This window comes from Chiloscyllium punctatum, chromosome 32 (assembly GCF_047496795.1).
Source record: "Chiloscyllium punctatum isolate Juve2018m chromosome 32, sChiPun1.3, whole genome shotgun sequence".
In the NCBI taxonomy this organism is placed as follows: domain Eukaryota; kingdom Metazoa; phylum Chordata; class Chondrichthyes; order Orectolobiformes; family Hemiscylliidae; genus Chiloscyllium; species Chiloscyllium punctatum.
This window is the reverse complement of record NC_092770.1, coordinates 19111747-19125995: the sequence shown is the minus strand read 5'-3', so window position 1 is coordinate 19125995 and position 14249 is coordinate 19111747. Positions and strand designations below refer to the sequence as shown.

General features: G+C 41.7%; 1 protein-coding gene across 4 annotated transcripts in view; it reads left to right on the top strand.

Annotated features, from left to right (window-relative positions):
• Window positions 1–14249, top strand: part of kitlga (kit ligand a) — a 184754-nt gene that overhangs the window by 136990 nt on the left and 33515 nt on the right. For 3 of the 4 annotated variants that reach the window (XM_072551822.1, XM_072551821.1, XM_072551820.1), the window contains exon 6: window positions 5546–5671. The exons of the other annotated variant lie outside the window; for it this stretch is intronic. In XM_072551822.1, coding sequence (XP_072407923.1) covers window positions 5546–5671 — 126 coding nt within the window. The remainder of the gene's footprint in view (window positions 1–5545; window positions 5672–14249) is intronic. 4 annotated transcript variants of the gene reach the window in all.

Here is a 14249-nt window from a genome sequence, read left to right as displayed (position 1 = left end):
TTACCATTGCAATAGTTGGAATGATTTCAGTGATTAATTGTGGATCAAAAAGGAATTAGGTGAAGAGTACTCAAAGTGACAAAGCATCATCATGTTCTCAAAATTCATCACCCATAATATCTAATCTCTTTTGTAAACTGTTCAGTAAGTCTGTCAGTTTTCAGATTTGCGGGAGGAAAGGGAGTCTTGCACGTACACAACATCACACTTCACCTCAAAGAGCTTTGCAACCAATGAAGAGCTTTTGAATTGTGGACACTGTAGTGGTTAGGAAACACGTCAGTTAATTTTGTGAACTGCAAATACCCACAGACGCCACTGTGAAGATAATCTGTCTCCTATTGATGTCGGTTGATGATAAATATCGATACAGACTTCTAGGGAAATTCTGCCACCTCCCCCCCCCCCCCGCCCCATCCACCACCCACCCCACCCCAGTTTATCCTCACCTCCCCTACCCAGTGATCATCCATGACAACAGTATCACAGAATTTAAAGTATTACCATGCAGAAAGAGGCCATTCAGCCCATTGTGTTTGCACTAGCCCTTCAAATCCTCACCTTAGCCAATCTTCTGTTTTTTCTCCATTTCCTTGCACATTACATTTATCCAGAAAATCATCCAATATCCTCTTGAACGCCTCCATACTCTTTTGAGTAGCCTCAGGATCTTTTATATCCAATTACAGTAGAAGGAATAGTTTGGGGCCTCAGATTCGCAGCTTCATGAAAAGAAATGCTCCCTCAGCAAGGCTTGGGAGTGTCAGCTGAGTTTGTAGTGTCTGGACTGGAGGTTGAACCAATAGGGCAGACAGCTGAGTTCTTCAGCAGTTGAACCAATTTGGAAAAACTCTTTTTGGTTTCAATAATAGCAACAATCTTTCAATATCTAGATAGCATCTTCATTCAGTTAAAACACCTTAGGGTATTCTCCCATGTGTGTAAAATGTTTGACTCGGAATTACGTTTGAGATAATTACAAAGACAACCAGAAGTCTGGCTTTTGAAAAGAGAAAAGGAAGAGATTTACGGGTGCAATCCCAAAGTTTGGGGCCCAGCTGCTGAAGACATGGTCACCAATGACAGGAAATGTAAAATTGTGCCCGCTGGAGACTGCAGAATTTGAGGAGTTCAAGGTCTCAGAGAGGATTGTGGGATGGAGGAGATGACAGAGAAAGGGCACATGGAGGAATTTGAAAACAAGGGTGGGAAATTTTCAATTGAGGCACATGTTGACCTGGAAGCCAGTTAGGTAGGTTAATAGGTGGTTGTGCAAGTTGATTGTAAACCGAACAAATGGCTGTCTGACATGATCTGAAGTATCCAGTGATGTTAATATTCATGTCTTATGAAGTTTCACATGTCCCAGTTCCCAGCAGCCAGAAGCAGGAACTTTAGGTAGCTTCAAAAGTTATTACAAATATTGCATTTCACTCTCACCGCTGTCCAGCTGGCAAATCACATCAGCAAAAACTTGCTGACTATAGAGTGGGAATTGTACTAATAAATTAGTCATGACATTTCCAAGTCTGTCGATTTGTTGATGTACCTGCTTGCAACATGTGGAGACACGCTAGATAGAGGCATCTGTTGGCTGAAGCTAGCATCTACACTGTAACCTGTTGGCATTAAGTCAGATGATGTTAACTTAGAGGGAATCATTTCCAGCTTACATTCTGAGTGCATTGTCAAGTTTGACAGAACCTGCCTAAATTTCATTGGTATTGGGCCAAGTTACTGTCAAAGCATTGGAAAATGAAAACCATTCCCAGCAAGGTACAAGAGAAAATGCTGTCTAAAAGGTATGATAAAAGTTGGTGCATGCCCTCGATTTTTAACAATGTCTAAGTATATTCAATAACATGAAACTCAATATCCATTAAGTCTGATTTAAGACATGATAGGAACAAGTTATAGAGTTTAAGTGAATGCAGGGTCTCATAGATGTATAGTCCTTCCAGGAAAAGGAAATGGGATAGCTCTCATGTAGGGCAGCACAGTGGCTCAGTGGTTAACACTGCTGCCTCACAGTGCTGGAGACCCAGGTTCAGTCCCTGTCTTGGGCAACTGCCTGTGTGGAGTTTGCACATTCTCCTTGTGTCTGCATGGGTTTCCTCTGGGTGCTCTGGTTTCCTCCCACAATCCAAATGTGTGCAGGTCAGGTGAATTGGCTATGCTAAATTGCCTGTAATGTTAAGTGTATTGGTCGAGGTAAATAATGGGTCTGGGTGGGTTACTCTTTGGAGGGTCGGTGTGGAACTGTTGGGCCAAATGGCCTGTTTCCATACTGTAGGGAATCTAATCTCCTTAACATAATATATTTATAAGTTTGTTTCTTGGTTAGATTTTTGATTTCCTCATTCAGTTAGTCCAGACATATAGAAACCCCTCCAGCAGAGCTTCCAGTAGAACCAGCTGAGTTATCTAGACACCTGGAGGTTGATAATTAGAGAAGCAAAAGACACAGGTTTGCAATGATGGTATTGACATACTACTCACCTGCAACGTGTACAGAGGAATCTAAAAGAAAAGGGTAGACTTACAATTATGCAGCACGTTTTCTAACCACTGGACACGTCAAAGCATGTTACAGCCAATGAAGTGTGTTTGACATACATTTGCTGTTGTAATGTTAGTTATCTTCATGTGTTCATGTGCTGTAATTACCACTGGCAAGGTCAGCATTTGTTTGCCTTGAGAAGGTATCTTGAGCTGCCTTTTGAACCGCTGGTGCCCATGTGCTATAGGTTGACCCACAAGGCCATTAGGGAAGGACTTACAGGAATTTGACCCAGTGACTGAAGGAACGGTGACATATTTTCAAGTCAGGATGCCCAGTAGTTCGGAGAGGATTTTGCACGTTTTTTTCTTGAAATACCTGTGGAGTTACACCTGCTCTTTTTCATGGTTGGGTCCATGCCAGGATATCCATGAAGAAGCAACACCCAGAGTTCACTCGTAAATTCAAAGTATTCTGCAACTGGTAGGCATTGTAGGGCCTGAGATGAATTATCAGCCCAAAGTTTTAATTTAAACTGCATTCATGGTGTTTGTGAGTTTGAACCTTGTACAGTGTTCCTTTAAGGTGCTGTTATTATTATATTTGGTCTTGTGCAGTCTGGTTAAGTGATGTAATATAGTATATAGAGAGACTACTGATTCAGACAAAGAACACTTTGGCCCCAGGCCCCAAAACCTCCCTTAGGAAGAGACCCCCTCAATTTGATGTGTCTCATGGAAATTCCCTTTGCCCCGATCCAGTATGCATGGAGAGGTGTCCTGTACAGGTTGCAGCTGCATATCCCCCACCTCCTCACCTTTGTCAACCATCCGGATGCACTGTGGCACTCCACCCTGCGGTCCAAAGTGGCAGGGGTGGGGTGGGGGTGGGGGTTACTCCTGTAAGTGGCTCTCTGCATGGGAGATCTTCGTCACTGGAGATCTAATGTGGAGGGTGTTACACACATCAGGCAGTAGTTAACTAGGATGGTTCATGAACTCCCAGGCTTTTTTCACAACTTCAATGACACTTAGGTTCTATGTGTACGTGGGCTGCGGGAGGCTACAATCTCTATTTCATTATTTGAAGGGACTGCTTCTATATTTTTGCTTGCTCTTCAATGCAGAGAGAGGCGGGCAAGTCAAATGAGTCTGGCCAATATGGCCATTAGTATGTCCAGGGAGCAATTTGTGGAGGGAATCACTAGACTCAACTGCCTGCTTCTCTTCCATGGTTACATCTGCATCAGGGGCACCCTGAAGACGGGACACAATAGGATAATTGGGACTCTCACAACCAGTGATCATTGCAGCAGTAGAGTGCATTATCTCCTCTTACACTCAGTGGCTAATTGAAATTTGGGTCATTACATCTGAGTATTGTTACACTGTTCCTGCTGCTCTGTAATTTGGTTAACTTAAATGGTTTGTAAAAGAGCATGAAGAGAGACTGCTGGGATAGTGAGGAAATTAGATGAAAGCAAACCATTTATCAAAAATAGGCGCTGTGTCCAGTATCACATGCCATTAGCCAGTTTGGCAGAAGTAAGTTTGTCATTTTGGCTACATTACTGCAACAGTGTGGGGGTGCTGAATCACTCAAGACATTCAAGAACCCACCCACCCACCCCTTAACCCCTGGCCCCAGGTAAGTTTTATTTCTGCCAAAATCCTGCTGTTAAATAGTCCCCAGGGTCTGGACAGCAAGCTTGCAATAAATACACAGTATTAAGTTGCTTATGTGGAAATATTAGATATAATGCACATCGTGCTGAATGATAAATATTAGAGAACTGGTCTGGATTAAGAAAAATCTCTTTTCTACTCTTAAATACTTCCAGACAGGGAGATTAATAGTGGTCAGAGCAGCAAGGAATATTAATAAAGCAGGCAAGTGGAGTCAAAATTCCAGTCTGCCAATATCTAACTGAATGGTAAAACAGGCTCAAGGAGCTGAAAGTGAGGACTGTAGATGCTGGAGATCAGAGACAAGATTAGAATGGTGCTGGAAAAGCACAGGAGGTCAGGCAGCATCTGAGGAGCAAGAAAATCATTCCTTGGATCTGCCTTGACCTGCTGTGCTTTTCCAGCACCATTCTAATCTTGTCAAGGAGCCGTTCCTATATATGAACATGGGGAAGCACAGGTATATCCCTGGATTAATAGTCCGATGAAGCTCAGGCTAATGCTGTGGGGATGTAGGTTCAAGTTCCACCATTACAGCTAGTAGAATTTATCTTCAATGAATGAAATCTAGCACTTAAAATTGATCAAAGTACCAGTGACTGTGGGACTATTGTTGATTGTCATTAAAACCCTCTGACTGTACCAATGCCCCTTTTGGGAAGAAATTTGACACTGTTACCTGGTGTAGCCTCTGTAACGCCAGACCCACAGCAATGTGGTTGGCTTTTAACTGCCCTCTACATTGGCTGAGCAAGGCACTCAGTTCAGGGGCATTAGGGATAAGCATGCAGCACCCACATCACCAGGAACAATCAATAAACATTTCTTAAAATTAGGGTGCATCTTGTCAGTCATGTTAATTAAAATATGTGTTTGCTTTATTCTTAATAACATTTCTTCCATGTTAAGGTGGTTTGTGTTATTCCATCCAGTCCTATCTAATGTTTTGTGTCAAATGTTGACAACGGGGTAGGAAAGGAAAATAACTGAAGTGAGTATAGCACCGGGATTCCAACTCCACATTGGCTTCTGGGGCCTAGTGGGGAGTTAGATTGTAGAAGCTGCTATCTAAGAGGTATAATAGAGGTGAAAAGTGTGAAAGCAGAAGTGAGATAAACCATTGAGAGATGGAGAGAGAGAGAGGGGAATAAGAAGCAATACTGTTAGGTTTAGAATAAGAGACATGGATGAGGCCTGTGTGGAGCATAAGTACCAGCATATACCATTTGGGCCAAAAGGCCTGTCTGTATGCTGCAGACTCCAAGTAATTTGTGGGAGATTCAGTGAAAGAGTCACATAATTTGTGAAGTGTCTTTCTTTCATGTAACACACTGACAGCACCCCAACCTTTTCTACCCAGGGCGTGGCTCCAACTCCACTGCACATACTCTGGAGCAGACAAATAAAACCCGTGCACCAAAGTGTGAACGCACACATCCGGAGCTGGGTAGGCTGGTCCGTGCTAAAAGACACTCTCTCACAGCCAGTAAGTATTTACCAATCACTGCATTAGGCAAGGTTTAGAGTGACCCTAGGCCTATTTATGAGTGGTTATGTGAGGATGCAAATCTGTATCATGTGGATTGTTTGTGGGCAAGAATGTGTTTCTACATAAATGTGCGTGAACAAATGGGTGAGTGCATGTGTTTGTACATATGTGTGAGTGAATGTATGTTTGTACGAATCTGTGTGAGTTGAGGGAATTGTATGTGTGTGGTGTGTTCTTGTGTATACATAGGATGACCAAAAAAAGGAAGAAAATAAACATTGAAGATAAATCGTCAAGTAAGATAAAAATGGACAGTAAAAGCTTCTTTAAATATTTGAAAAGGAAGAGAGAAGCCAAAATGAACATAGGCCCCTTAAAGGATGAGGCTGGGAAAATATTAATGGGTAAAAAAGGAAATGGTACTAGAATTAAATAAATTCTTTGCATCAGTCTTCACAATAGAAACATTAATAGCATTCCAAACATACTAAACTATGGTTTCCTCCCACAGTCCAAAGATGTGCTGGTTAAGTAAATTGGCCATGGTTATTGTAGGGTTCCAGGGATAAGGTAGAGGAATGGGAATGGGTGTGATGCTGTTTGGAGTGTTGATATGGACTCAATGGATTGAATGGCCTGCTTCCACACACTGTACTAATTCTATGATTCTAATGAGCCTGAAGGCTAATAGAAAGAATGTAATAACAAGGCACTTAGAAATGTATATTATAATCAAACAGAGTCAGTGTGTCTTCATGAAGAGGAAATCGTGTCTGATAAATTTTTAGAATACTTTGAGGAGGTACAAAGCACAATAGATAAGTAGATGTAACCAATAGATGTAATACATTTGATATCCAAAATGCACTTGATAACGTACTACTAAAGAAACTACTTAATAAACACTCAAAGTATGGGGATAGTATATTCAATCGATAGAGAATTGGCTAATTAATAGAAAAAAAAATTCAAATAAACGCGACCTTTTCAGGATGGCAGCCTGTGATTAGTGGGGTACCACAGAAATCAGCACTGGGGCCACAGTTATTTCTAATGTACAATAATGACTTGGATGAGGCAAGTAAATGTATTCTTGCCAAGTTTGTGGATGTCACAAAAATAGGTCGAAGACAAGGGGTGAAGATGGCACAAGAGTCTGAAGAGGGATATAAACAGATTGAGTGAGTGAAAACTTGGCAACGTATCATACAGTAGGAAAGTGTGCAGCTATGCATTTTGGCAGGAAGAATAAAAAGAGTTGAATATTGTTTAAATGGAGAAATATTGCAGAAAGCTGAGTAAGGAGAGATTTTCTTATGAGGAGAGATTGGGCAAATTCATTGGAGTTTACAAGAATGAGAGGAAACCTTCTTGAAACATGTAAGATTCTTAGGAGGCTTGACAGGTAGATGTGGGGAGGGGTTGTTTCCTGTTGTAAGACAGTCTAGAGCCAAGAGTATAATCTCAAAGTAAGGGATTTCCCATTTAAGACAGAGTCAGAAGTCACACAACACCAGGTTATAGTCCAACAGGTTTATTTGAAATCACAAGCTTTCGGAGTGCTGCCCCTTTGTAAGGTGAAGTGGAGGGAAGCACACAGGCACAGAATTTATAAGCAGAGAGACTCTCTTTCTAAAATAAATGGTGTCCATTAATCATGGGTGAATTTAATCTTCATGTAGATTAGGAAAGTCAGATTGATGAAGGTAGCCATGAAAAAGAATTCATAGAGTGTATTTGGGACATTCCCCTAGAACTATATGTTGTGGATCCTAACAGGGATCAGACTGTTTTGGATCTGGTGATGTGCAATGAGGCAGGTTTAATAAATGATCTAAGAATAAAAGATCCCCGTAAGACAGTGACCTTAACATAGTAGAATTTAACATTCAGTTTTTGAGAGAGAGAGACTTGGGTTGGAAGCTTGTGCTAAGCTTAAATAAGGGTAATTATAAAGGAATGAGGGCAAAACTGGTTGGAGTGAACTGGGAAAGGGGGTTAGCAGCAAAGATGGTTGAGGACCAACAGCAGACTTTTAAGAAAATAGTTTACGACTCACAATAAAGATATATCCCAGTAAAGAAGAAGGGGGTAAGTCAACAATGTTAACCAGGGAAGTGTGGGACAGTATTAATTTGAAAGAGAAAACAGACAAAGTGGGAACAATTAGTCGTAAACCAGAGGATTTGGAAAGTTTTAAAAATCAACAAAAGATGACCATTAAAAAGGAGGGCATTCTAGAGTCACAGAGATTTACAGCATGGAAATAGACTGTTCAGTCCAACTGGTCCATGCCGACCAGATATCCCAACCCAATCTAGTCCCACCTGCCAGCACGAGGCCTATATCCCTCCAAACCCTTCCTATTCAAATACCCATCCAGATGCCTTTTAAATGTTGCAATTGTACCAGCCTCAACCATTTCCTCTGGCAGCTCATTCCACACACATACCACCCTCTGTGTGGAAAAAGTTGCCCCTGAGGTCTCTTTTATATCTTTCCCCTCTCACCCTAAGCCTATGCCCTCGAGTTCTGGACTCCGCCACCCCAGGAAAAAGACTATGTCCATTTATCCTGTCCATGCCCCACATTATTTTATAAACCTCTATAAGGGTAGATGTAGGGGTATGGGTAGGTTGCGCTTCGGCGGGGCGGTGTGGACTTGTTGGGCCGAAGGGCCTGTTTCCACACTGTAAGTAATCTAATCTAATCAAAAGGTCACCCCTCAGCCTCTGACGCTCCAGGGAAAACAGCCCCAGCCTATTCAACCTTGCCCTATAGCTCAAATCCTCCAATCCCGGGTACATTCTTGTAAATCTTTTCTGAACCCTTTCAAGTTTCACAACATCCTCCCAATAGGAAGGAGACCAGAATTGCATGCAATATTCCGAAAGTGGCCTAACCAATGTCCTCTGCAGCTGCAACATGACCTCCCAATTTCTGTACTCAATACTCTGACCAATAAAGGAAAGCATACCAAACGCCTTCTTCCCTATCCTTTCTACCTGCAACTCTACTTTCAAGGAGCTATGAGCCTGCACTCCAAGGTCTCTTTGTTCAGCAACACACCCTAGGATCTTATCATTAAGAGTTGTTGAACCTTGAGGATAAACTTGCAAGTAATATCAAGGTGGACTGAATGAGCTTCTTTAAGTGTATCAAAGTGAAGAGGCCAAGGAGAACATAGGCTCCTTAGCATATGAGACTGTGGATATAGTGATGGGGAATTCAGGAAATGACAGAAGATTAGATAAATACTTTGCACCAGTCTTTTGAGTAGAACACACTCAGAATAGTCCAAAAATACTAAATAATTAACGGGCAAAAGGAGGAAAGGAAACAAACACAACAACTACCACCAGAGATAATGGATTAGAGAAACTCATGGGACTAAAGACTGAGAAGTCCCCTGGACCTGATCCATTGCATTGTATGATATTTAAAGAAGTAGCTACAAAGATAATGGATGCACCAGTAGTAGCCTTCCAAGAATCTTTAGATTCTGGAAAATTCCCAGAGGATTGGAAAACTACCAATTTTAAACCTTTATTGAAAAGAGAGGGAGGCAAAAAAAACAGGTATTTACAATCCTGTTAGCATCACCTCTGTTGTTAGGAAAATGTTAAGAGTCTCTTTTGAAGGATGTAATAGCAGGTAACTTAGAAATACATAATATGATCACATTCCAGACTTGTGCATTGTAGGTGGTGGACAAGCTTTGAGGGGAGCATGGGTGCCTCAGACTTCTTAGCCTCTGACCTGCTCTTGTAGCTGCAGTATTTATATGGCTGGTGTGGATTAATTTTTAGTCAGTGGTAATCCTTAGGTATTGATTGTGGGAATTCAGCATTGGTAATGCCATTGAAAGTCAAGAGATGATGGTTAAATTCTCTCATGTTGGAGATGGACATTGCCTAGCATTGGTAAGGCACCAATGTTAGTTGCTATATATCAACCCAAGACTAGATGTTCTCCAGGTTGTACTGAATATGCATACAGACTGTTTCTGAGATGTCATAAACAGGTATGCAGAATATTGTTTAATCATTGGTAAATATTCCAACTTTGACCTTATGAACGAGGGAAGGTCATTGATGAAGATGTTGGGCATAGGACACTATCCTGAAGAACTCCTGCTGAGATGTTCTGAGATGACTGACCTCCAACAACCACAACTCTACTCTAGGCATCAATTTGTACTAACTATAACTCTAACCAGCGGAGAGTTTGCCCCTTTTTACTCTTTCATGGCTTGTAAGCATTACTGACTAGGCCAGTAGTTATTGCAAATCCCTAATTATGCAGAAGGTAGGTGAGAGTCAAGCATACTGCTGTGGGTCTAGAGTCACAGGTCGGCCAGATCAGGTGAACATGGCAGAATCCCTTCCCTAAAGGACATTCATGAACCAAGTGGGTTTTTATAATCATTGAATGTGGTTACATGGTCACAGGTTGGCCAACTTAAAACTGTCCTATTGACTCCCAAGTTTGCTAGCTTTGCTTGCTGTCATACTCAGGCAAATGTGTTCTTACAAGAGCAGTCACTCTCACCTCACATCTCGAATTCATGTTGGACCCAGGCTATCATAAAGCGAGAAGCCTAGTGAGCAGGGCATATCACAAACTGAGTGTCAGTGGGTAGACTGTTCCTTTGCAATTGCCTCAACAGTCCTGTCAATAATCTATCCATTACTTTGCTGCATGTCAGTAGTAGACTGATAGGTCAGTAACTGGAAGAGTTGGATTTGTCCTGCTTTCTTGTATTGGATGTACCTGGGAAAATTTCTACAGTGTCATATAAATGTCAATGTTATAGTTGAATTAGAATGGAGTAGGCCTAGCTAGTTCTGGAGCACATGCCTTCAGTACCACGTTGTCAGAGTCCATAATTTTTGCAGTATCCAGTGTCTTCAGCTATTTCTTTACTTCAAATGGAATGAATCAAATTGGCTAAAGGCTGGTATCTATGGTACTGGCAACCTCATATGAAGGTTGAGAGGGGTCATCCACTTGGCACATCTGGCTGAAAATGAAGCAAATACATTAGCTTTGTTTTTTGCATTGAAGAGCTCACTGTTATTGAGAATGGGAATATTTGTGAAGCTATATTGTGTCTATTCTGTCAACCAATTCTTTAGATTAGATGCCCTACAGTATGGAAACAGGCCCTTCAGTCCACCAAGTCCACACTGATCCTCCGAAGAGCAACCCACACAGACACGTTTTATTGGAAGTTTAATTGTCCACCGCCATTTGCACCTGGACGTGGCAGGACTGCAGATTTTAGATCTGATCCAGTGGTTGTGAGATTGCTTAAACCCATCTGTTGCATGCTGTTTTTTGCTGCTTGGCATACAAATTGTTCTGTTTTGTAGCTTTACCAGATTTACATCTCATTTTTAGATATGCCTGGTGCTGCTCTTTATATGCCATACTGCACTCTTTGTTGAACCAGGGTTGATCTTCTGACTTGATAATAATGGTAGAGTGCATGATATGTCAGTCCATGAGGTTGCCCATTGCGTTGGAGAATAATTCTGCTGCTGTTGATGGCCCACAATGTCTCATGCATGCCCTGTCCTGAGTTGCTTGATCTGTTTGAGGTCTGTGTCATTTAGCAAGCTAGTAGCACCATGCAACATGATGGAGAATATGTTGAATGTGAAGGCAGGACGTCATCTCCACAAAGCCTGTGCAGTGGTCACTCATACTGTGATAGATGGACATCTCTACAGCAGATAGATTGGTGACTTCAAGGTCAGGTAGATTTTTCTCTCTTGTTGGTTCCCTCATCACTTGCTACAGACTCAGTCTATGTCCTTTAAGGCGAGCTAGTTCAAAAAGTAGTGGTGCTGCCAAGCCATAATTGGTGATGAACATTGATGGCCCAGAGTATATTCTGTGCTCTTGCCACCTTCAGTGCTTCTTTCAAGTGATGTTCTACGTGGAGGAGTCCTGATTCAGTAGTTGAAGGGGGGTGGGGGAAGATGGTGGAGGCTGGTAGTTGGTGGAGGTTTCCCGGAGTGCATAAAAAGATATGAGGCTTAATTGAGTTTGGACTCAATGTTGAGAACTCACAGGGCAGTTTGTCCCTGACTCCATGCCACTGTGCAGCCACATCTGCTAGATCTGTGCTGCAAGACATATAGGACATAACCAGGGATGTTATTGCTGGTACCTAAGACATTGTAAGGTTTGATTCTGTGGGAATGACTGTCAGGCTGTCACTTGACTGGTCTGTCAGATAGTCATCCCAATTGTAGAGCAGTTAAGGGCAAACCAGTGGATGTGGTACATTGGGTTAATAAGGTCCCTCATAAGGGGTTATTGTGCAGAATTAAAACACATGAGATACAAGTTAATACAATAACATGGATCAAGAATTGGGGCGGCACGATGGCTCAGGGGTTTGCACTGCTGCCTCACAGCGCCAAGGGCCCGGGTTCAATTCCCGCCTCAGGTGACTGTCTGTGTGGAGTTTGCACATTCTCCCCGTGTCTGCTTGGGTTTCCTCCCACAATCCAAATTTGTGCAGGTCAGGTGAATTAGCCATGGTAAATTGCCCATAGTGTTAGGTGCATTGGTCAGGGGTAAATATGGGGAATGGGTCTGTATTGGTTGCTCTTCGGAGGATCAATATGGACTTGGTGGACCGAAGGGCCTGTTTCCATACTGTAGGGAATCTAATCTAAAGAATTGGTTGACAGAATAGACACAGAAAATGGATCATTTTCCGATTGACTAGCAGGTTACTGTAAAGATCAGTGTTATATATCAATGACCTGGATCAGAGAGCCAAATGCAACATTTCTAAGTTTGCTAATGACACAAAACTAGGTGGGATTGTAAGTAGCGAGGAGGATACATGGTGGCTTCAAGGTGATTTAAACAAATTGAGTAAGTGAGCCAGAAAATGGCAGATATAACACAACATGGCTAAATGTGAAATTATCCACTTTGGTCTGAAAAACAGAAATGAAGAGCATAATTTAAGTAGTGATATGTTGGGAAGTGTAGACGTACAAAAGGATCAGGGTGTCCTTGTACACCAGACAATGAAAGTAGACAGACATGTGCAGCAAGCAGTTAGGAAGGCAAAGGTTATGTTAGCCTTCATTGCAAGATTTGAGTTCAGAAATAGGGATGCTCTACTGCAACGTTACAGGGTCTTGGCAAGATAATACCTGGAGTATTACATTGAGTTTTGGTCTCCCTACCTAAAGAAGAGATATATTAGCCATAGAGGGAGTGTAGCAGAGGTTGATTAGACTAATGAAGGATATGACAGGACTGTCCTATGAAGAGAGATTGGATCAACTGGGCCTGAATACTCTAGAGTTTAGAAGGAGAGGAATTTGATTAAAATGTACTCAACTGTAACAGGGCCGGACAGACTAAATCCAGGGAAGATGTTTTCCCTGGTAGGGCTTCTAGAACTAGAAGACAAAGTCTCATGATACAGGGATAAACTATTTAGGAATGAACTGAGGAAGGCAGTCTTTACTCAGAGGGTAGTGAAACTGTGGAATTATTAGCCACAGAAAGCTGTGAAGGCGTTCATTGAATATATTCAAGAAAAAAAAGATTTTTTAATGTTAAAGCTGTTACGGGATATGGGGAAAAAGTGGGAATATAGTATTGAGATATATTCAGATATGATATATTAAATGGCATTGCAGACTTGAAGGACCAAAGTACTTGCTTCTGCTCCTAGTTTCTATGGAATAACACGAAGACAGATATCCTCCCCTGAAGAACATTCATGAAACCAGATGGGATTTTATGACATGGTCACAAAGGATAGCTTTTAGTTCCAGATTTAGTTTTGGTGATTTCAAATTTCACCATCTGCCATAGTATTATTGAAACCCAGCTACTCTGGGGCTCTGGATTATTGCTCCAGTAACATTACAACCACTCCAACACCTCCCTCACGTGGATCATGCTAAAGAAATAGAAATTGTTATTGTTGAAGTATGCCAATACTAGTTTGGATATGTTTGACAAACAACTGAGTGTGGTGTTAGACACCTCTCTAGCACTCTAGTGTTCAGGTATCTTACAGCTAATACCATGAAAGCTGCATCACTTTAGCTGTAAGTAAAATAGTTTACTTGCCAACATTTGAAAAGACAAACACCGTGGAGTGGGGTGATGTAGGTGGCTCTTTTTGGGAGGCCAGTACAGAGCCAGTGCCTAACTTCATGTTCTTTATATGATTTCATTCGGATTGGAGAAAGGACACATAAAATTGTTATAATGGGATTTCACAAATGAAGGGAGGCACTTCTGACCCTATGATTTCATCAACAGCTTTGGAAAACGATCAGTCAGTCAGCATGGAGCTGCAGTGCTCAAAAGAGTAAATGAAATAATGTGCATTTATATAGCACCTGTCATGAGATCAGGATGTTTCAAACACTTTACAGCCAATGAAAGGCCTTGAAATACAGTCATAGTTGTAATGCAAGAAATGCTGCAGAACGTTTTTAAAGGTACTGCAAGCTCCCAAAAAAAGCAATGTGATCAATGACCTGAGGACCCTTTGGTTTAATGCAGGATAAAGATTGAAAAG